The sequence below is a fragment of the Mercenaria mercenaria genome, chromosome 19 (assembly GCF_021730395.1).
Source record: "Mercenaria mercenaria strain notata chromosome 19, MADL_Memer_1, whole genome shotgun sequence".
NCBI classification, from domain to species: domain Eukaryota; kingdom Metazoa; phylum Mollusca; class Bivalvia; order Venerida; family Veneridae; genus Mercenaria; species Mercenaria mercenaria.
Window position 1 is genome coordinate 28,924,529 of NC_069379.1, and position 24,915 is coordinate 28,949,443.

Below are 24,915 nucleotides of genomic sequence, written 5' to 3' on the forward strand. Positions count from 1 at the left end.
TTATATACAGTAAAATGTGGTTGTAACACGTATTATTATTACACACATTTGTTAGTTCTTTGCGTTAGTATTATATATAGGCATTACATACAGTGATGCACCCAGTAAGCGTAACGCATCAATATACATAAGTTTAACGTTCCGTTAAACAGGCGATTTTAGAGGCAACTGCCTCGGTTAAAATGTTCAAAGCAGAAAAAATGCAAAAAAAACCAAAAAAAAAAAAAAAAAAAAAAAAAAAAACACAAACAAACAAAAAAACCTTAGGCCCAACAGTAAAACTTAGTTCTGAATGAAAGGTTGACTTCTGATAGGTCAGTTTTATACTTCTAAATTCAATATTAGATACCTCTATTATCCTACTAAATGAAACCACAATGAGCACAAACATGATATATCAATTCTAAATAAAATGCATGTCAAATGTTTGCACAATGCCAATTAGCAGATATACCCGAAGGTGAAGAGGAAAACGAAACAGACATATTTAAAAGTGCTTCAAAAAGGCACACACTCCAAACTCTCTCGGATCTTAGATGGTTATGAGTCGTCGCACTTTCGAGTGACATCACATATGTACAATGTTCTAACTTGCTAAAGGAAATAAAGGACGAATCGTTGGGTTAGTTAGCTGCTGATGCTTCCAGTTATTTGCGGGCAATGGAAAATTTCGAGTTCACAGCGAAAGATAGTGACCTAGTACGTGCGCGAAATAATGCAAGTAACCTTAAAAGCATTTTGAAAGTTTTCGATTCTATTTTGTTTGAAAAGATATTTGATAGACCTGTGACAGTAGCTTCAGAAATAGTTATATTGTCACAAAGGCCACAGACTCTCGGTAGACAACGGTTCAGGACAAATGCCAGTTGAAATACGGCAATGACTATAACTTTAAAGGTGAAACATTTTCTCCATTCTAGACCAGTGATACAGCATCTTCCGCCTCGTTTTCCAAACCAGCTAGAAGACGTATTACATGCTATCTATAGGCAATAATGACTGTCAAACGAAAAACGTTGAAAACAAAATCAAAAGAATTTTTAGTCCCGAACACCGGAGGGGGGTTATATGAATATCCTCTGTCCGTCTATCTGTCCAAGCTTACATTTGCATACTTTGGTGGCTACAGTAACAATAGATGACTGTTCTTTTTCTTTGATGTCATTCATCCCGTAAGCTTTAAGTGACTTATTTTCTTTTACGAGGCTAAAAGAACTATAGAGAAAACAAAACAGTGACAAAATTAATACCCATGTGAAGGAACGTCCGTCCGTCCGTCTGTCCGTCCGCAATTCTGGATCCTGCAATTACTCAAAAAGTATTCAAGTTAGGTTGATAAAAGTATATAAATAGATGGCATTATGTATATTATGCACATACATAACTTATGCTTGTAGGTCAAAGGTAGAGGTCATTATTGAAGGTCAATTTAAAATTGTTTCCACTTCATAAGTTATATATGAATGGATGGATTATCTTAGTGCGACACAGAAATGTTGCCCATGTTAAGACAATATTTCATCACATGACCTATGCTTGTCAGCCAAAGGTCAAGATCACTATTGAAAGTTTTCCACAGGTAGGGGACTTCTGTAATGCTACTGCAAAACTAGGTCACTTGTTTCTCATGACTAAGCGATGAAAAACCAATTTAAGACAAAATCTGTAAGGTAAAAACACGTAGATTATAACATTAAAAGTGTCATGTCTCTCAAAAACGGGGTTGAGCTATGCGACAAACATTTACGCCATATATTGCAGCTGATTCTGAAATTGCCTGTTGGATCCTGCTTTTTGACGAACCTTCAGAGCTTTTAGACGACTTAAAACTTGGACACGAATGACTGACAACCGGCCTTATGTTCGTTCACAAAAATACGCGAATTGATAATTTTGAAATTACTCAGGTCTGGGACGGGACACAAGGTATCTGGGGATGGAAAATGGAAGCGGTTTCATTTTTACCTTGTAAAAACCAAGATGTGTAGATAAAATGTTGATTCACCAAAACAGAAACCATTCCAATTTTGAATATGTTGTTGCAAATTCGTTTATTAACTAAAAGACAAAGTCATTAGGAAGACATTTATAGTTTACATTTTTGATTTTTTTATGATATCAATTATTTTAATGAGAACTTACAAACTTATTTCTGTTAAACTTCTTTTTTGATCAACACGAGCTAGTAAGTATCATTATTAAATGACGAAATCGCATTTCTCATCACATGACATCGACAGGCATTTCTCAATTTTTGAGCTTTCTGGTGAGTTTCAATAAAAAGCTTTTCTTATCAAAATAAATAAATGCTGACTTTTACTGAAACAAATAACACGACGAACAAATATAGATTTTTACTATTGTAAAGTGTTCTCTAAAATGATAACATCATTTTTTATTTAATTGTAATTTACAATGGACTAGATACTAATACCTTTAATCAAACAAAATGTGTAAAAAAGTAACCGATAACATCTTATAGGCGAAGCACTGTGCATAACATCATATAATTATTTGTCTGTAATCTCGATTTTTCAATTTGTAAGAAGACTTGCTCAATTAAGGTTAACTTTTAGGTTTTAGATCACCCGCGGCGGTGTTGTAACACAGCAAAGTGTAAAAAATCAAGATTTGTATTGCGAAGAATAACAGGATTAGAAAATCAAGGAAAATTTATTCTGGTGTGTTAACAAATACCACATTGCTCACAGTATATGTTCTATTCATTTTATTTGCAATTTAACTCTATACCTAATGATACGAGTTAACATGTATATATAACTGCACACTTTCGTGATCCGTGTATTATCTTCTGTTTCGAAAAATAGAACTTGATAATAGACACTGCATATAAAAGATGAGTGCAAAATGAATGAATTTGTTTGTAACACACGAGCTTAGATTTAGCTTAAGTGGAGGAACTATTTTTTAAAAAGGTTGCTAGTTCGAGTCCTATTAGGGCCGTTATGAGAAGAAGGTACGATAATGCGTCGTAGAACACCGGGTTAAGGTCGCATGTTTCGAATCACCAGCCCCATACTGTTGCTAGTTCTGGACCTGTTCGGGTCATTATGAATATCTTTATTTTGACTTATAATAAAATTGTGGAATAAATCAGTATTTTGTCATGCAGTAAAAGTGAGGATAGAAATTTATTTTGGTTTACAACAAACGTGTGGATAAAAATATGCATGTTCTTTTTACAGCAAAAGTGAGGATAAAAGCGTTTTTGTTTTACAGAAAAGTGTAGATAAATTATTATTTTGGCTTACAGTGAAATTCCGGTAAACTTACCTTTTGTTTTAAGGCAGAATTTTGGCTTACAGTAAAATTGTGGATATATTTATTTTTGTTTACATTAAAATAAAAAAAACAACAACATAATATTAGTTTACAGCAAAAGTGTGGATAAAAACATAATTTGGTTTATAGTAAAAGTGTGCATAAAAACATAATTTGGTTTACAGTAAAAGTGTGGATAAAATCAAATTATCTAAAGTAAAATCAAACTATGAATATGTGTAAAACATCCGCCTAGTTTTGACCATTGCCTAATCTACATGAAGTCTTATCAATCCAGACCATGGGACATATTGGAATTTCGTGATTTTAATATATGAATAGAGCTATTTTAATATAATGCTACTTAGTGCTAACAACAATGTATTAAAAATCTACACTGGAACTTTGCTTTCATTAAAGGCACTTCAGCAAGTTGAGATTTAAAAACTGACGGATTTTAATCAATGCGTGCTTTGGTTCAATATGGAGGTTAATGTTAAATACATGTTTGAACTTTGCACCATCTTTGCATGTATGTTGATTTTCAATTTTCGATTTAGTGCTAGCGTATATTTAAAACTTAAACTTCATTTACTTTAAGTTTACATGTGGCTTACGTTCTTAACTGTTTCAAAATTTTAAAACCATTTTTTAAAACGTGACGACATGTATGTGTGTCTGAAACAAACGGTACAAAATAATAGCTAAATCGGTAAATAGCTAAATAGGTAAATAGGTAAATAGCTAAACAGGTAAATAGCTAAACAGGTAAATAGCTAAATAGGTAAATAAACACGATGACAATCGCTAATTTCGTGAGATTACGTATTTTTGTGTATTTATTGTACGGCAACGTAGCTTATACGTTTTAATTTACCGGAGAATGCCGAAATTGCAATGGGACTAACGTCATCGAACAGAAATTTCCGATTGTCTATTCGGAACCACTGCCTTAAATGGCTTTATTCATTTATGATATGGATAAAAATGTGAGAAATCACTCTCGTTGTTTACAAATGTGTATCACATGTTTGACGTTGCAGGAGTAAAACAAAGCCATTACATAAAATTGATAATACACTAGAGTAATAAAGCTTGACGTTGATGTTGTTTAAACATGTTAAAGTATGGTATGATAGACGTTGGCCAAAGTGGCATGTTTATTGTAATTAAAGAAAGTAGATTTTTTTTACGTTTCGGAAGGAAAATCTAACGTGTGATCAAAAGAATATTACCTTTGTGGCATTCCATATTGAATTTATGAAACTTAAACTGAATAAAATTGATACCTGCTCGACAGAACCTCGCATTTTATTGTTGTATTCAACTCGTTAAACAAACTCGGTATGAAAAGACACTCATGTAATATCCTTTATTTATGTTACAAAGAAATGCTAAATTCTAACTTCTTACATTTTCAGTATCAGGACTGGTATCGACTTTTTTTCTTTCACCAGCATCAAGTAAATATAAAATTTCATTACTAAATAGTTACTACTTAAACACAATCACAAACAGTGGGTAACATGTACATGTTGCTTAATGAGCTTACGTACAAATACGTTTTATTTTTTTTTGATATCAAATTAAATAAACGTACAAAGACGTGTATTGTGTGTTAAGATGAGGTCTGTGAACTTGGCTGGAAGATGGGTATTGGGAGTTGGATATTCAATATCTAGTTAGGTTCAAATTCCCAGCCAGCTCTGAGTTGGGTATTCAAACTATTAAACGCTAATATCCAGTCAGAGGCGAATACAAAGCTAGCTATGAGTTGGGTATTCACACCACGTAAGAAAAATGAATACGTAGCTAGAATCGAATATCCAGCTAGCTCTGAGTTGGGTATTCAAATTACCTAAGACGAATATCCAGCCAGAGGTGAATACAGAGCTAGCTCTGAGTTGGATATTCACGACATATACGAACACTGAATACACACCCAGGATTGAATACCCAGCTAGCTCTGAGTTGGGTATTCAAATAAAAAAAAACCGAATATCTAGCCAGAGGCTATTTTCAGCTGGCTCTGAGTTGGGTATTCAAATTACGTTAGATGAATATTTACCCAGAGGTGAATACCTAGCTAGCCCTGAGTTGGGTATTCAAATATAAAAGACGAATATCGAGCCAAGGATGAACATCCAACTTGCTCTGAGTTGGGTATTTTAATTACGTAAGGCGAATATCCAGCCATAGGTGAATACACAGCTAGCTATGAGTTGGGTATTCAAATTACCTAAGACGAATATCCTGCCAGAGGTGAATACCCAACTAGCTCTGAATTGGGTATTCAAATATAAAAGACGAATATCCAGCCAGAGGTCAATATCTTGCTAGCTCTGAGTTGGGAACCAAATAACATAAGACGAATATCAAGCCAGAGGTGAATACACAGCTAGCTCTGAGTTGCATATTCACGACACATAAGGAAACTAAATATACAGCCAGGTTTGAATACCCAGCAAGCTGTGAGTTGGGTATTCAAATAAAAAAGATGAATATCCAGCCTGATGTGAATACCCAGCTAGCACTGAGTTGCGTATTCAAATTACCTAAGACGAATATCCACCGAGAAATGAATACCCAGCTAGCTCTGAGTCGGGTATTCAAATTACCTTAGGCGAATTTCCAGCCAGATGTGAATACCCAGCTAGCTCTGAGTTGGGTATTCACGACACATAAGGACACTGATTATACAGTCAGGTTTGAATACCCAGCTAGCTCTGATTTGGGTATTCGAATATAAAATACAAATTTCCAGCCAGAAGTGAATATCCTGCTAGCTCTGAGTTAGGTATTCAAATATAGAAGATGAATATTCAGCCAGAAGTGAATACCCACCTAGCACTGAGTTGGGTATTCAAATTAACTAAGACGGATATTCACAGAGAAGTGAATACCCAGCCAGCTCTGAGTTCGGTATTAAAATTACCTAAGACGAATATCCAGCAAGAGGTGAGTAACCAATTAGCTCTGAGGTGGATATTCAAATAAAAAAGACGAATATCCAGCCAGAGGTGAATATCCAGCTAGCTCTGAGATGAGTATTCAAATTAACTAAGACGGATATCCACAGAGAAGTGAATACCCAGCCAGCTCTGAGTTCGGTATTAAAATTACCTAAGACGAATATCCAGCAAGAGGTGAGTAACCAACTAGCTCTGAGGTGGATATTCAAATAAAAAAGACGAACTTACAGTCAGATGAGAATATCCAGCAAACTCTGAGTTGGGTTTTCACAGAGGCTACTAATGGGACGATGTTATCTCCCGCCACTTGTTCCTGGAGGTCTGCGAGTGTTCCTGAAAGTGTCGCAGACCGTTTTAAATGATTTAAAAAGAAACAGGAACTACTTGGTTCGTGTTACCTCTCCTTGCACCGATTCCCGAAAGTCTGCGAGTCCTCGTGAAAGTGTCACAGACCGTTCTGAATGGTTTGAAAGGACACAGGGATTGCTGTGTCGGTGTTTTCTCCTTTGGCACCGATTCCTGAAAGTCTGCGAATCCTCCTGAAAGTCTCGCAGACCGTTCTGAATGGTTTGAAAAGATACAGGGATTGCTGGGTTGGTGTTTTCTCCCTTGGTACCGATGTCACAGACCTTATTATATGATTGAAAAAGGAACAAGGACTATTTGGACAATATTTTCTCCATTGGCAAAGGTTCCTGAAGGTCTGCGAGTGCTACTGAAAGGGTCACAGACCGTTCGTGATGTGTTGAAATAATATAAAGGCTACTAGGACAGTGTTATCTTCCTTGACACTAGTTCCTGCGAGTGTTCCTGAACTGGTGCCAAGGGAGAAAACTTTGTCCCAATAGTCGTTGTTTTTTTTTTGTCTTTTTAATTATTTAAAACGGTCTGTGACACTTTCAAGAGGACTCGCAGAATTTCAGGAATCGGCGCCAAGAGAGAAAACACCGACACAGCAATCCTTGTGTCTTTTCAAACCATTCAGAACGGTCTGTGACACTTTCAGGAGGACTCGCAGACTTTCAGGAACCGGTACCAAAGGAGAAAACATTGTCCCAATAGTCCTTCTTTCATTCATTTTAAACGGTTTGTGACACTTTCAGGAGGACTCGCAGACTTTCAGGAATCGGTGCCAAGGGAGAAAATACCAACACAGCAATCCCTGTGTCCTTTAAAACCATTCAGAACGGTCTGCGACACTTTCAAGAACACTCGAAGACCTCCAGGAACCGGTGCTTAGGGAGATAACACTAACCCAGTAGCCTATGTATCATTCTTAGGTAATTTGAATACCCAACCCAGAGCTACCTGGATACTCACCTCTGGCTGGATATTCGTTTTATGTATTTGAATACCCAACTAGCTGGGTATTCAATGCTGGCTGTGTATTCAATTTTCTTATGTTTCGTGAATATCCAACTCATAGCTAGCTGAGTATTCACCTCTGGCTGGATATTCGTCTAAGGTAATGTAAATATCCAACTCAGAGCTAGATGTGTATTCACCTCTGGCTGGATATTCGTCTTTTTTTTTTGAAAACCCAACTCAGTGCTAGCTGGATATTCACCTCTGGGTAGATATTCGTCTTAAGTAATTTGAATACCCAACTCAGAGCTAACTGGGAATTCACATCTGGCTGGATACTCGTCTTTTATATTTGCATACCCAACTCAGTGCTAGTTGGATATTCACCTCTGGCTGGATATTCGTCTTATTTATTTGAATACCCAACTCAGAGCCTAGCTGGGTATTCAATCCTGGCTCTGTATTTAGTTTTCTTATAAGTTGTGAATATCCAACCAAGAACTAGCTGTGTATTCACCTCTGGCTGGATATTCGTCTTAGGTATTTTGAATACCCAACTCAGAGCTAGCTGGATATTCAACTAAGACTGAATATTCGTCTTATATACTTGAATACCCAACTCAGAGCTAGTTGGATATTCGATTCTAGCTATGTATTCATTTTTCTTATGTGGTGTGAATACCCAACTCATAGCTAGCTTTGTATTCGCCTCTGACTGTATATTAGCGTTTAATAGTTTGAATACCCAACTCAGAGCTGGCTGGGAATTAGAACGTAACTAGATATTGAATATCCAACTCCCAATACCAATCTTCCAGCCAATTTCACAGACCTAAGTTAAGATATATATCTATATGCGCCAACTGCAGTAAAAAAAGGGCGACGTCCGTCTAGCCCGATGACGTAATTTTCTTGAATTTTAGTAACATTTTATATCAACTGAAATATAGAGAAACACATGTTTTGACAACTTGAAGACTGATTTTTGAATTTACATTATCATTAAAGTCCTTGCAGCATTTTATAATTGTAGATTTTTTTACACTGTATTCTTATCAAAACATTACGCAATGTGCATGTAAATAAGACTAGCAATCAATTAGCATGACAATAATTAAACGTGTATTACATCAATCTAACTATTGCTATTGACGTCAGTAAAGAACTGCAGTTGAACGTCTCAAATTTCGAAGGATCGAGCATTTACTTCAGGATAACCGAAATTCGACTTAAAATTATATTTTATTGACTTGTGTCTAAGGGACGGGATGGGACTTGAAAATATCTACGAGATAGCCGAAATTTTGAGATAAGCGATTTCGAGATATAAAGTTGCATCTGTATCTATATACTCTCTTTTACAATTTAATAGATGCATTTTCTTTTATACTAAGGTGCAATTAAATCTGAAGATTACGGTGAATGGAGTTCCTGGTCAGTTGTCCAGACGCAACCATGTCTTCGTTTACGGTCCAGAAACTGTTTGCCAAAATCAAACAACTGCACTACAGATGAAGAATTCAGTCTCTGTCCCGGTAAGCGAAATAAACTTAAATCACAATACCTATTTAATGTGACATTTCTTGAGCTTATATCATTTTTAAATTAAAAGAAAATGTATGTGTTTAATTACATTGTCAGATAATAAGACAAGATCAGTTCCAACGATTACAAAAAATGAGGAGTTTTATTCTAATTTTGTAAAACAATATCGTTAACAGCAAATGTGATAATATGAGATATTACCGCCTCGGTAGCCTAGTGATAGAGCATTTACTTCGAAGCGGGAAGTCGTGAGTCCGATCCGCGGACGTTTAAAATGGTACCAATGGTTCACTTGCTTGGCGCTCAGCATTAAAAGAGAAACTGGTTTCTTTTCTAATACCCTGGTTGCAAAGGATTCCATCAGGGCTGAGGTGTGGAGAGTGATTAAAATAGGTTGTAGAACTTGCCACACAATCAATTTAAAATAACTTGGTATAAAACATTTGAAAAAAAATACCGATAAATGGGAGTAAAGATTAAAGCATCAAAGTATAATATATGTTAAACAAGCTAAAATTGATAATAGCATACAGTGGAGCGAAAAACAAGCTCAACCATTCACACGTGCTATACATTTTGATACTTTAATGTTGTTCATTTATCTTGCTAACAACCTTTAATCGTATCACATTCACTTGTAGAAGAAATAAACTATTAACAATTTTAACGGTCAACAGTTAAAAGTTCCATATTAAATATGTGTAGTTGTTCAATGGGGCGAATGGGGCCCGACGCAGTGTACAATTACAACAGGGGTGTGCGTTATTGCAAGGACCAGGAATTGTTCTGTGCCAACAATAAAAGACTGCCAGAGCACCGAAAAGGATCGTGAAATACATGTTTGGGGAGATATGAAAACATGTCCGTGTATGAAAGGTAAACTAATTGCTATGAAATAGCCATGCTTTATCAAAATTATACAATGCAAGCGAGTAAGATAAGGAACAAAAAATGGCAAAGATGTTCCCCTTCGTGAAGAAAGCACCAAATTTTGCATTCAATTACTTTGAGGTATCCCAAATCCTACAAGAGGAGGAGACACGCTATATCTGCCCTGGAACCTCCTTTTAAATCAATTTAAAAAAGGGAGGTCAAAATGTTTTGAAAAAAAAATAATTTCCTTTAAATTGAACTTTATCTATAAAGTAATGTTTCATATGATCTAAACATGGATAACATATTACTAGCATAGACAGACAACCATTTGGTATTGACAAATATACAAAGTTTACTACAAAATACTCTTATTTCTCAAGATACATACTAAAAAGGGAGGTAATCAGATTTTACTGTAAGTGTAATTTCAAAACGGCGTGTGAAAAGATGTTTCTTATGAAGAAAGCATGAAAGTTTGTTTTTAAGTATTATAAAGTATTCTGGATCAGAAATGGACTATATGTACGATCTGTTGGCTTGAATGGACCAAAACATGAGGCCACAAAGGGGAACTACCTTTTATTTATTTCAACTGAATATATCTATAACAATTTCAAAAATGATGATTCATTACCTTAACTAATTATAACCCTTGACACAAAATTTATTCAGTTACATTTTATACACATTCAATATACATAAAATAATATGAGGTCCTTAAAAGCGAAATTGTTAAAAATCACATTTTAAGGGCAAATTAATTTATTTTAATCGTTAAAATATCATATTACTGAACTAAACTTAAGTAAAGAAACAGAATTCATGGATATTATGTATAAAATATAAAAAAAGTAAAAAATATTCAGATGTTTAGGTCCACCTACATATCTGTATTTATTAGGGCAATAGATTTATATAAAAAAGAGAGGCCCTTCAATGGATCATTTTAGTATGTTACATAACAGTATAATTATGACATAATCATGTATTTAAATCTAATGACTCACCCAAAGACCCATAAAATAAAGAAACTGATAACTGCACCCATTCAATAGATATCTAAGAATTGTAACAGGTTTCCCAATACTTCTCTGATACATTTGTTTGACAATTTTATATTTGCACATAGTAATGAAAGTCAAGTGTCTTTACTGGTTAATCCAGATTCAACATAATTAAGCAATGCAAGTGCCACATTTAGGGTATACAGACACTAAATAGAAAACTGGCGCGGAAAAAATCATGGTAGTCGCAAAATGGCGCTTTCAAAGAGTCTGTCTTTGCTTTTTTCCTTTCTTTTTACATTTTTTTTTTGCTGAAAGCACATAACTTGTAAACTTGCATAACAGATATATCCTTGACATATAGGAAGCATTTTCGCAATAATATGATAGCATGACCGATTTGTTATAGAAAAATAGGTCGTACAATTTGGGGCATCATTTTTAGCTGATATTGTTGTTGGTTTGTTTGACTGAAGTACATGACCCCCAATTTTCTTTTGATGTTTTTTTTCAGCACTGACAATATTCTTTAAGAAAATGTAAAAATGTAAGCTACATACTTTTAAAATGGGTCCTGCTCTGTGTTGTAGCTATTTGAAATTTGTCAATTGTATCTAGAATAAAGAAGGCCAGCTATTAGGTATGTTCATACCTTAATGTCTCTCCCCAAACATGGCTTAATATATAAATGTTAGAAATGTGAACATCAGGTAATTTACATGTTTCCATGCTGTCTATTTCCTTTTGGAACTAGAATTTTATCTGGCACCATTTACTGTCTTACAGCTTGATACCTTTGTTTATAACATGACCATGTATTGTTCCAAAAGTTTAAAGTCACAGCATGTGCACAAAAAGTTATGCGACATGATACACATTTGTTTGCCGCAGATGTATAAAAACAAAACCACAAAGGTATAATATTACGAGCAACCAACACTGATACACACTGTTATTTCCTATAGTAAAACAGTTTACTAGTTGTTAGCTATAGCTTCATTTGGCCATTCCAAACAGTTCTGGTACATGTTGACTAATTCCGTAGTAAGCAGTCTTTTTTTACATAAAAACAAGGACAAAATTCTAACAGGAAAAGACACATCAAAGAACGTAGACTTAAAGCTAACATTCTTTTTAACGCATTATCTGGTTGTGATACTGTCTCAATACCTTTTCAAGGCAAAGGATATCTTTGCATATGGTTAGGCCGTGTTAAAAGATTCAAGAAGCGCACATGACAACTGGAAGGATAGGTTGTTCTGTCATGCAAAGAAATATAAAAATGAAGCCAAAGAATATATTCTCTTAAGCAATTAGACGTATTGAAAGCATCCCCTGAGAGATGTTCATGTATGTAGCAAAACTATTGTATCAAGCAGGTTGTAGACAGGACTTTATAGCAAATTACATTGACATTGCTAATCCTGTCAACAGGAAATGGTCAAGAAAACAGGTACTTGGCTTTAATTATGTAATACGCTTCATAATTAGCTGCTGTAAGTTGGAGAAAACTCATCAATGTAACTACAAGAATACATACAAAGGCAGATATAAATGTATTAAGCCAATCCTGTGTACTCTAAGATATTTTGAAGACGTGAGTGCTAGAGAGTGAACTACTGGCAAATCTATTACAGTTTTAGTTAAATATTGAAAGGGTTGTTACACCTTAAATTAAAAATTGTTTGTTTAGGGTATCTTGATTGTTACTTTTCTTTCAACTTTTGTAAGTTCACAAAAACATGCTTGGGACATTACCCTAAACAAGTAATTATTCTAGGACTTATAATTGCGCTACGGAGAGGTATTCCTAACACAGTATTGGACAAAGAGCACTTATCAGCTATGATTATAACTAGGACGGCCTGTAATAGCCATTTTACTCGTGCTGAAAGAGTTCCATTGGCTATACCGAAATGCAGAGTATACTCAACTCTGACCCACAAGTACAATGTTCTGAATGATCATTTCTTTATCAGATACATGATATCATTATACAAGCCGATTTGGAACCTAAGACAGAAAATACACTATTTCGTTATTTGCCAAAAGGCTTAATTAATATGCATGATAACTGTAGCTCAGTATATTATAAGGAGACATTGTTTTTAAACTAATCCATTAATCTTTACCTTCAAAAATTTGCATCTAACTCTATTTGGTATGACTTTCTTTATTTCTGTATCATATTTTCATCTTAAACAATTTTTATATGTAACTATTTGCGTTCTTAGGGTGTCTGCAGTAAATCAGTGCACTGTAGAAATGTTTATAGTTATAAGCTCTGTGGAGGGGTTCAGTGAGTGTGACTGTCTAGTGGTAAAGGTGTTGCCAAATCAATAGGAAGGTCGTTGGTTCAAACCGTACAAAGGTTAATCTATCATACAATACCAGAGCTATTTTCAAGACAGCAGAATTTAGACTGATTCTAAAACTTGAAATCTTAAACTAATTCAAAATAAATTAGTATCATTGAATATAGTACGAATTAGCAATAATAAATACAATTAGTCCACGTTCCATTTTCTTTTGTTGTAAAGAAAGCATTAGGATGACCGTATGCTTTAGCTTAAAGTCATTAATTGTCTTGAAAAACATATATTAAATTATGTTTTGTATAATACGTTTTACATGAATTTAAATTAGATATTAAATTAAAAGAAAAACACAAATAACCCCTTCTTTAGCTGCTCTTTTGACTGCTAATAACAGGAAAATCGAACTAACGGTACCCCAGTATGTACGTATATGTGAACTTATTTTATAAAATACTCTTAATGAACCTCGGAATGTAAAGAATGTTTAAATAATATTTTGATATATACCAAAACATGATATAATTTAATACCAAAATTTAAGTTTGTTTACCTGAGTGATATAATATTCACACTTAAAAATAAAGCCATCCTGTAAATGAAATTTTTAAACAATTTCCCCCCTTTTTCGGACCTCATCTATGTCATTTGTCAGTAGCATATATATCAAATGTGTATAATATGTAACTAAATAAATATCATGTCAATAGTAGTTACTAATTTAGGTTATAAATTAACCTTTTGGACATTGCTTTCAAAAATATATGATTAAAATAAATGAAATATAGGTCCCTTTTTGGGTCCTCATTTTAAGCTAATTAATGTTAACGAACAGCGTGTCTCCTCCTTTTTTGGATTCAGCATACTTCAAAATAGTTACATACAAAGTTTGGTGCTTTCTTCACAAAAGCAAACATCTTTTTCCTATAACCTATTCACTATGCGTCTAATACGTCTTGTGCGAGCGGTGTTCGACAGAATTTAATAAAAATCATGTTCAATGATCTACATTTCATTGTAAGAATTTTTTTTTGTTCTGCATGTGATCAATGATAGTAATAAACAAAACTTTAACGCTCCATAGTTTGGCGATATCTTTTAGATTACTGATAGTGCATATATGCAGTGTTTCACATGTTTGTAACAATATGATGTTAAAGACATGATACAGGTTAAGCAAATCGATTAAATACGGAATGATATTTCACATCAGCTACAATAAATAACTTATAGACTTATGCGTAAGCGGACGTGACGCTATGAAGATAACGTTACGTTGAATGGTGGTAAAACGTACACTGTTTTCCTGCTAATCATCAACCTCGGACAAAAAGTGTTCTACCTTTAGAGTCTCACTTATTCGTTAGATACAAACGAACCGACGACATTTCACATACAATCAAACCTGTTTTAAAGACCACCTCTGAACAGTGACCACCTGTCTCTAAAGATCACATGTTTTGTTTCCTAATTTAACGATTACAATTTTGTATTTTTCTTTTTTGGTAAATAGAATGTTACCAACACTTTGTAATACTAAATAGTAACTCCCATTATTATCATCAAAGTGTTAACATTAACTATTTACAATACTAGAAAATAACGCATTGCAGCATCTGCTTCGGTAATGCTAAGTCTAGACATACTCAAATGTAGATATATCTTTATGTTGATGTAGAAAATGAAGAAACCATACAGATGTTCATTCTCATCCATCAGATGTTCGTCAAAATCCCGAGATGAACCTCTGATTTATTTCTGTCGTTTATTTGGTGAGCATGCGCACTCGTAATTACTGCCGAGAGAAGTTTCAGCCAATCAATGTTCGCTACTATTTGGCACGCCGAATTGAAATTTCAAACAATATGTAAGCAAGGTAGTTGCTAACGATGGATAAAGGCAATATTCCATGATTGCGATTAATTAAGATTTATTTCTGTTATTCGATGTTAAGAAATTTACCTGAAGAAACAATAACATTCCTCGTAAGTCGGCATCGATATGAAAAGAAGCGGTCACGCTTTTCACGGACGATTTTGATTGGTTCGCTACATTTTGTCGCGAAATGACGCTGATTGGCTGAAACGTTTTACCTGTAATGTAACCAAACCACAAATATCGGCGAAATGTGCCAGAGGTTCGTCCGGGTGACAGATGTTATATTCAAAACATTGTTTCACTAATGGTTTTTCGTTCTCTGTAATTCATAATTGATAACTGGCTCATACCTGCTAGATATCAACCTCAGACTAGAGTTGTCTACCTTTTAGGTCACTGTTATAAGAGTTTGCAGTTAAATTCAAATAAACTAAAATTTCACATGTTAAAATAATTTATAAAAAAAAATCTTTTCGTAATTTAAAAGACTTGCAATTCAATGTTTAAGCTTAGATCTTCTGTGATTTAACATTTGAAAAATTAAGGTACTTACCTGTGCGAAACACGGACCAGGCCCTGTGTTCACAAAACATTTTCAGTTTCAGCTGATTTTGATAATGAAACTATATTTGTCATTTATATCTAAATAGCATGTTTGAAACAAATTCTTAAGTAAATAACTATTTTCAAGTGGCTATTCAGTATTGATGGTCAGTCTCTGTGGAATTTTACCTTGAAGATTTAATAAAATTGATATCAAAATTTCAAACTCAAACTCAGACCCAAAAATGTTTTGTGAATACGGGGCTTGATTTATAGTTCAAAAACGTCTGTTGAAGACCTAATATTACACATTCCAAACTAAAGGACTTGTTTAGGGAGCTCTACAAAATACGATTGTAAATATTTTTTATGGAAGGAAATTGTAAGCAATCTTTTTTAAATGCATGTTTTGGACTACATTTACTAAAACACTGGGTTTTCATTTGTAATAAAATAAGTGTAAACATTGTTAATATACTTGTAACAGAAATAATATATAAACAATATATTAAGTAATAAAATGTTTAAACTGGTAAGAATTATAGTAATAACTGCACTAATGTAATTTGTTTTAATGGTAGTAGACTATTCGATAAAAAGGATCCATGGTTTCTACTTTGTAACACCCAAGTCTGCAAGTAATATACTGTACTTGATCTTTCGTTTTTCTTTTTGTAGCTATTTTTGCCTTTTATAGTGCAATACACATTACCTTTAAACTACCATGGCCCCTATACTATCTCTTCTTTCTGCACCTTTTAAAATAACACTTTTACAGTTGTAACCTTTTGGTCGTACTTACAGCTGTATTTATTTTATGCTTACACTTTCATTCTTATAAAGCTGTATCTAATTTGCATAAATAGTAATGTTTTACAGATGTTTTATAACTGCAAAATGAAATCTATAGCTGTATGAAACGCGCATGTTGATATATGACATCTACAGGGATCATATACTATGTGAAAAGACAAAAGAATTAAAATCTTGTTTATGTATCTGTTGCATATATTCGTGATTTATGTATTAGCTATTTTACTAAGAATAATATGTGGTCACGTGGTCAGTGCGTCATTGGTTCAAGAAGTAGGCCATTGGTTTAAACCCCAATGAGGTAAAGGCAGCATTATTTTATATTTTTATGACACTCGTAATCATTCCTCATGGAGGCCGACTTGAGAGTGAAATAGGGCATGGCTGGAATATATATATATATATATAACTCCAACCATGCGCGAGGCATTCTGGGAAAACAGTTTGTTGGTCTGTCTTCATATGCCAGATGCCAGAGCAATCGACAACACTTAGCTCAATACATATATTATTTGATATTTTCTTAAACCGTTAGGTGGAACAATAGATTCTGCTCAGAACAGCGGTCAATGGGAAGATTGGAGTAGCTGGCAATGTCAGAGAAGTGCAGACAGCTGCTATGTATTCAGAACGCGTCACTGTAGCGTTCCAGATACTAAGAACTGTCCAACGAAGGGTAGCAGTCAGCTAAAATTATGGGAAGGCACATGTCCATGTGGAAATGGTATTCACACCCATAACACTTACTTTTATTTAAATGATAATTAATAAGGAAAAAGAGCAAAAGACTAGCTTAAATTAAGGATAAAATGATATTTTTATGCAAGTATTGTCGGGACGGTACTTGAAAATGCCTTACTGGTAGCCGTAATTTTGAGAAGTCGAGTTTTAAATGCAACTTTGCGAACTTACCATGCAACTTAGCGAACTGCAAGGTGGTAAGATGAATATTTGTATCACGTGTTATTTGAACTAAACTGGCCGAAGGTTTAGGAAAAAGTACAGGGTCAACAAGTTTTGAAGTCTTGTCAGTTTACTCCTTATAGTACCCTTTGTAAACTGATAAAAGCGTTTTCCTGACTTTTATCTGCATTCGAGTCATTACCTTGCATTTAAGACGACACGTTGAACCATTTACCTAGTACTAGTATCAGTGATGTGCCATTTTAATTTATCTGTCCAACTTCTTTTATATTTTACATAAATAATTTTTGAACGAGTTTTCTTTTTTAATGTACACTTAAGTGATAGTATTTTTTATTATTAAATGTAGATCATTGCCATATCCATTGACACGTAGGCGGAGCAAAAACATGTATTGACCGTTGACGTTAAAAGACTTTGTTGTCATAACAAGGTGACGTCGAGCTCAATTTAAGATCAAAACACTAGAAAAAAGACAAACTGTTGGAAATTTTTGGATTTTGTTACAGTTACAGTTGAGTTGTGATATTTTATTAAAAACACAATTGTGACCTTTTAGGGATGACCAATATTAGGATTCATCGAATTAGGGGATATCTATTTCAACCTCAACATAATCCCATGGTCGATATGATTCTTCCATGTCGATAAGTCATGATATCGCATGTCGATAAGTCATGATATCGCATGTCGATAAGTCAAGATATCGCATGTCGATAAGTCATCATATCGCATGTCGATAAGTCATCATATCGCCTGTCGATAAGTCATAATATCGAACACGAACTAGAATATTGAAAGTAATAACTGTACATTGTGGTTTTTATTAATGTTGCCTTGTGAAACGTGGTCAAGTTTATTTATTCAATTGGTTTTCAATCTTGTTATCTGTTAATCCGTCCATGCGTTTGTCTCTGTAAGTGCTGATGTATAACTATTACCTTGTCTGAGACTCCAAAGATACCTTTCTTTTTGAATTGATGTCTTCATGTTTTACTAGTCTCAGAGAGTATATCAACATCATCACCACCATCAACAACAACAACAACAACAGTATCAACAGTCGCAACAGTATCAAGCACTCTACTTACAACACAAAGTCAACCTCTCATCCAGACTACCTATGCTAGCCATTGGCTTGAGTGGGGAGAATGGGACTGTCACAGTGTCGGGTTCGGATGCATGCAAACTAGATGGAGAAACTGTTCGGCGGAAGATCATACTAAGTGTAATGGAAACCGTTACGAACTGAATTCTTGCACACAAAACACATGCAAAGGTAATTTGTTTTTGTGTTCAGTCAAATGTCAGATATTCAAACTCGTTTTGAAAAAAACAACAACAAAAAATATAAAACAGTATTAGGTATAATCCTAATCAAGGGGGTGGACGTGTTTTGCACTTTGCTGCTTTTTAGGCGAGGAAAATGCTGTTTGCAGTTCAAAATGGCATTATTTGTTTACTTTTTGACCTAATAGAGGACACACTTTGCAGTGGTAAGTGTGTTTATTATATACACATTTTCAAACGATAACGCCCAGTCGGTGGCCATGTAATTTATTTTCACTCGGCTTTTGATCTTACATGTTTATCGTTGTTTGTTAAAACGGTATTGAAGGTACAGTGCTAGTTTATAGTGACGAAAAAACTCGTAGCCGTGCATGAAATGTAATTCCTGTACAAAACGAACTCTTTACGGGATGTTTATTGATTTGTACATATACATACATTTATACTCTGATTTAAGATATTTATCTGCTACTTTTAAAACCTTCCATTGCAAAAATATTTTGGTACAAGCAAAATTTTGGTGTTTAATGTTGTATACACGACAGTGTTGTTGTTTGATTGTTCTACCGAGATGTCCTCTTGAAGTTTTCTATCTAATATAATGATTGGCAACATTAAAAATATTTAAAAGTGATATATATATATATATATATATATATATATATATATATATATATATATATATATATATATATATATATATATATATGTATGTGTGTGTGTGTTTTCCTACAATATATGTACAAATAACAACATAAAAATGTCAGTTTATAAAAGTTTTCGGATGGAACAGCTGTTTAATTTCATTCTTATTATATCACTAATATTATTCATTGTTTGTGCATTAATAACATATCTTCATACAGGTATAATGAAACATATACTTTCTTTCGCGTTTTTGTGCGGAACCTACATAAGTCTTGTGGTCCTACCTAGGGACACTTATTTGCCTGTAAATGACACTGATGCGTTCAATCGTTTTAGATCTTACTATGTAGGCAACACGCAACACTGCATTCTTCTTCTTCCTTCTTCTCATTATCATCATCATTATTAGATTAGTAGATTTACTCAAAAGTTATGTCCTTGTACGCTGCACTTCATCTCAATGACCTCTGTCATTGTATACTATTTGCGTAAATTCCCTACATCACTTGTAGTGTAATGTCCTGGACAGTAAAACTTACTTAAGGGACATAACTCAAAACGTAGGGTAGAGTAATGGTTCGTGTGCGTCGCACATTTTCACTTGAACCAGTTTTACGTGCAAATAAAGGAAGAGCTATGTTTGTAAGACAGCAAGCTCGACTTTTCTCAGTGCTTGACTCTGAATTAGGTCTTTGCCAGTAAACACGTTATAAAACATTAACCAAAAAAAAAAAAAAAAAATTAATTTAAAAGGGGCATAATTGTTACAAAATTCAAATCAGAGTAATTTGTATTGTTTCTCGGTGTAGTAAATTACTATTTTAAGGTTCAAGTCAAAAACTTTCACTGTATGAGACATATTTGACTTTATCAAAAATGGTCATAACTGTGTCAGATTTCAAATAAGAGTTATTGGGATTGTTTCTGCTTGTATAGACTTTGATAGTGAATAAATATTTTAAGTTTTAAGTGAAAAGCTATCACAGTAACAGAGATATTTCACTTTAAATAAAAGATATAAACGAAAAATTCAAAGCTAAAAAGGGGCATAATTGAATTAGACTTTCCTCATCGAAATCAAACTTTCTTGATGGAAATAAGGAATACGTAATTATTTTTTTAATTTGTTTCATATGGTACCTAGGAACATGACATACAACGGCTGCAGATTGGTGTTATCAAAACTTTTTATATATCTGCTTCCCCAGGCGACAGTAGTTAACTGATGTTCATTGATAGGAATTAAAAATGTACGAAGTCTAGAAAAATGCATAATATTTTTGTCGCTTTCACTAGTATCGGTGAGAATCACATTAGACTTATTATTATCAAAGAACTATAAAATATTCACTTTTTTAAGCTCTTTGGTATTATATATATATCACTTTTGAATACTTCTAATTGCAAATCTTTATATTGGATTGAAAAACTTACAGAAGACCTCTCGGTAGAACAATCGAACAACAAAATTGTCGTGTATACAACATTAAACAATAAAATGTTGCTTGTACCAAAATATTTTTGCAATGGAAGGTTTTAGAAGTAGCAGATAAAAGTCTTACATCAGAGTATAAATGTATGTATATGTACAAATCAATAAACATCCCGCAAAGAGTTCGTTTTGTACAGGAATTACATTTTTAGCACGGCTACGATTTTTTCGTCACGATAACCTGGCACTGTACCTTCAATGACTTTTAACAAACAACGATAAACATGTAAGACCAAAAGCCGAGTGAAGATAAATTATATGGCCACCGACTGTGCGTTATCGTTTGAAAATTTGTAAATAATAAACACACTGACCACTGCAAAATGTGTCCTCTATTAGGTCAAAAAGTTAACAAATAACGCCATTTTGAACTGCAAACAGCATTTTCCTCGCCTAAAAAGCAGCAAAATACAAAACACGTCCACCCCCTGCTAATGTCAGACAGTGGTGTAAAAATGCCATAGGTATCAAATTTAAGTACAATTCTATGCATTTCATGACTCACATGTATTAGAAAAAGATGGATTCCACGTACAGTTTACACAGAATTGATCATTATTTTATTTTTGCATTTTAATGACAAATTTTCCAGTTATAATAAGTCAAACGTTCAACAGTAACACTCGGAATACGAATATTTGTAATAGCTGTTTGTACAAAGCATACAAAGCAGGTTTTTAACAGACTCTTCACCAGATGCCACAACAGCAAGCCCCCTGGCGAAATGGACTCCATGGGGACCATGGGAGTGTCATAACGAGCAAATACCATGCGTTTTATACCGATACAGAAACTGTTCGACATTTGAAATTGACTGTGAAGCTAAAGGCGGATCAAACTACGAACTGATGACATGCGGTGATATGTGTGCAGGTATCACAAAAATGATTTTAAAATGTGTCATGGTAAACATCACAAAACCGTTTTAACAAAAGTAAATACCTAAGTATTTAAGTTGATATTCTGGTATTGGGAATTAGAGTTGAGGTGACTGATTAACATCGCACTATCATGTCTTCGACAGAAAACATCATAAAATCAGTTTTCTTTCCGTTGAAATTATAATTTCATAGTTTATCTGAAATATAGCATAGTTTGCAAATAAATATATTACCTCTCTTTTTTTGCCAATTCATGTTCAAAATTTTGGAAGAAATATCTCATCCAATGAATACATGCCGCTTTATAAGGAACAGACGTATATATGCTTTATTTATAATCGAACTGCATCATATCGAAGAATGTTCCTCAACTGCTTTTTTCGAGTTGTCTTTCAAAAGTATCGATTTATTTTAGTGTTGTATAGTTGAAAAAAACTGTACTTGTATGTTTGGAATGGCGATATCAGTATTTTTTGCGCATGAAATGCTTTGACATTATGCCTGTATTTATAATGTGACCGCAACACTTTTGCTATTAACATATATATTGATTTCTTGTTACATCCTGTTTTCGATAATTGGTTTCTCTAATAATTGTTAAAGATAACAAAACACAGCTTTAACGAAGAGATTGTTTAATTATCTCCATTTATGGTTCTAATGGAATAGGTTCATATACAGTATGAAATAAAACTTAAAACTAGTGTTATTTTGATCATATAATTACAGATACCATCTATTTTGATAGCTATTTCATCTAATATTTACATAAAAATTGTAGCTTTGTAGAAGTTCAATTTCGTTTATGTGAAAGCTATGAAAATATCGCTTCAGTTCCAGACAAAGCGAGTACAACAGATACATCAACAGTTGATATATCTACACCTGTAACGACATCGAGTAACACGACACCATTTTCAGTGACCTACTGGTTAGAGTGGGGTAGCTGGGATTGTAAGAAGCAAGAAACAGGTTTATGTCTTATGGCTCGCACAAGAAACTGTTCAACGTACAATCCAGATGATTGCGAAATCAAAGTGACTGGAGCACATTATGAATTAAGACCTTGTGATACAGATATATGCGCAGGTTTGTTTTCCTTTCTTTCAGGTTTTTGTGGATATTACATGAGTGTCTTTTCATACTGAATTTATTAAACGAGTTGAATAAAATAATAAAATGTGAGGCTCTGCCGAGCATTTTATCAATTTTGTTCAACGAGTTTAATAAATTCAATGTGGAAAGTCACAAATGTAATATTCTTTTTATAACATGTTAGCTTTTCCTGTCGAAACATCAAAAATCTTTTTTCTTTTACTATATAAACAAGTCAATGTGACCAACGTTTTCTATACTGTCAATGACGTCGACGTCAAAGCTTTATTACACTAGTGTATTATCAGTTTTAAGTAATGGCTTTATTACATTCCGCGACGTCAAACATGTGATATAGTGTTATACATGTATATTACGGTTGCTGAATAGTGATGATATCTGACTAAGGTGTTGTTTTTTTATTCGGGACTCGCCGAAGCAAACTCTCCGCATCGTTTGTCTAGCATACAGTTTCATTAATTATAGAAGTCAACAAAACCATATTTCTGCAGTCAAAATGATTGATCGTATATTTTTTTAAGTATGCAGTATTTTAGAACTAAGATATAGTTCTGTTATAAATATTAACAAAGGGCGCTATATAAATTTGGTATAATAATATTAATAATAACAAGTTCAAGATACATCGTCACGGAGAACATACATCTCGTTCAAGCACTGCGATCCATTATCTGCGCTCTCATTACAGACCCACGCGAATGGGCAAATTTTACAAGTCCAACACTCGATTTAGATCTTGTTCTAGCTAGCGTAAATGTAGAACTTCATATGAAATATATTTTATTTCATCTATGAGTGTCACATTTTAAATGATCTGTTGGATTTATTGAATTTGCTCCATCATAAAAACATATATTTCGGTTCATTTGATATACAGTGAAAAATTGTGAAAGACCAAGCCGTGTCAAAAATAGCTACAACTTATGCGCTTAACGCTCAAACCTCTGTGCATATTGTATCTAAATATAGCTCAATCCTCTGTGAATAATGTGTCTAAATATAGCTCAATCCTCTGTGCATAATGTGTCGTAATATAGCTCAATCCTCTGCACAATGGTCTGACTGGTTCTATGGAAAATGTTCCGTCAGTTGTGGTAATGGAACAACAAACAGACTGCGGCACTGTAGCACCGGACATGATGAAGATTGCGCTGGAAGTCCCTTTGAAACAGTTCCCTGTGCTGCCACAGATTGCTCTGGTATAAGAAAATTATGTTGTTTTTTGATAACTATGATCACTTCACTTTTAAGATTACAATAATTTATTTATTTATTTGGGTTTTACGGCGCACCAACACAGTATAGGTTATATGGCACCAAAAAGATTACAATAAGGACTTAACAAACGATTGCGTACCATTTATTTCGCGCCATATATCTATTTAGCGTTTGTTGCCTACAGACAAATGCACAGATGGAAAACCATATTTGACAAGGCGATAAATTGTCAATTGACTGGACCCTTAAAATTTATGGTAGCGATTGCTGTTTCTACATGTTCAAAGACCGAGTATATAAGGGAATACCTGTCTGCCTACTTCACATAACTGAGACATGTGTGTCTATTGACACATTCCTAGTTTAAATCTAAATAATTTCATTACTCATACCCAAAATATTCTAATCACTTAGCCAGAAAAAAGACATACTTTGTGCATTATTTAAGTTGTGTTTCTTTTTTTCAGTTTTAGAGATATAACCAGCCATTCCTATTGTCTCGGAAGTGCTTACGTCGAAAAATGATTTTAATGACTAAAATGCTTGTGTTTAACTTATTTTGTTTGCAATATGAGTTAAATATTAAAGAATATGTTGTCTGCGTTTGTTAACATTTTATGATTTTTGTTTCCCATCTAGATTATTGTACTGACTGCTATTGAATATTTAGCAAAGTTAAATAATCTCCCGAAATACGCTAAAGTCAGTGTTCGAGAGCGCTGCATGCGCGGTTATGCTTAATCCGCGCAGGTATCTTGATATTACAGCATCGTGCCCTTGTCCTTCCGTCCGTCTATATATGGGTCTATGTTT

The 24,915-nt window shown here is 33.9% G+C and overlaps 1 protein-coding gene across 1 annotated transcript; it reads left to right on the forward strand.

The window, feature by feature from the left end:
- Positions 1-4,702: 4,702 nt before the first annotated feature.
- Positions 4,703-24,707, forward strand: LOC123541954 (A disintegrin and metalloproteinase with thrombospondin motifs adt-2-like). The gene is made up of 9 exons (XM_045327579.2): positions 4,703-4,745; positions 8,954-9,094; positions 9,810-9,980; positions 17,069-17,257; positions 18,458-18,736; positions 21,572-21,760; positions 22,603-22,857; positions 23,922-24,083; positions 24,570-24,707. The coding sequence occupies exons 3-9, from the start codon at positions 9,956-9,958 to the stop codon at positions 24,581-24,583; spliced, it is 1,113 nt and encodes a 370-aa protein (XP_045183514.2). The 5' UTR covers positions 4,703-4,745; positions 8,954-9,094; positions 9,810-9,955; the 3' UTR covers positions 24,584-24,707.
- The last annotated feature ends 208 nt before the right edge of the window (positions 24,708-24,915 follow it).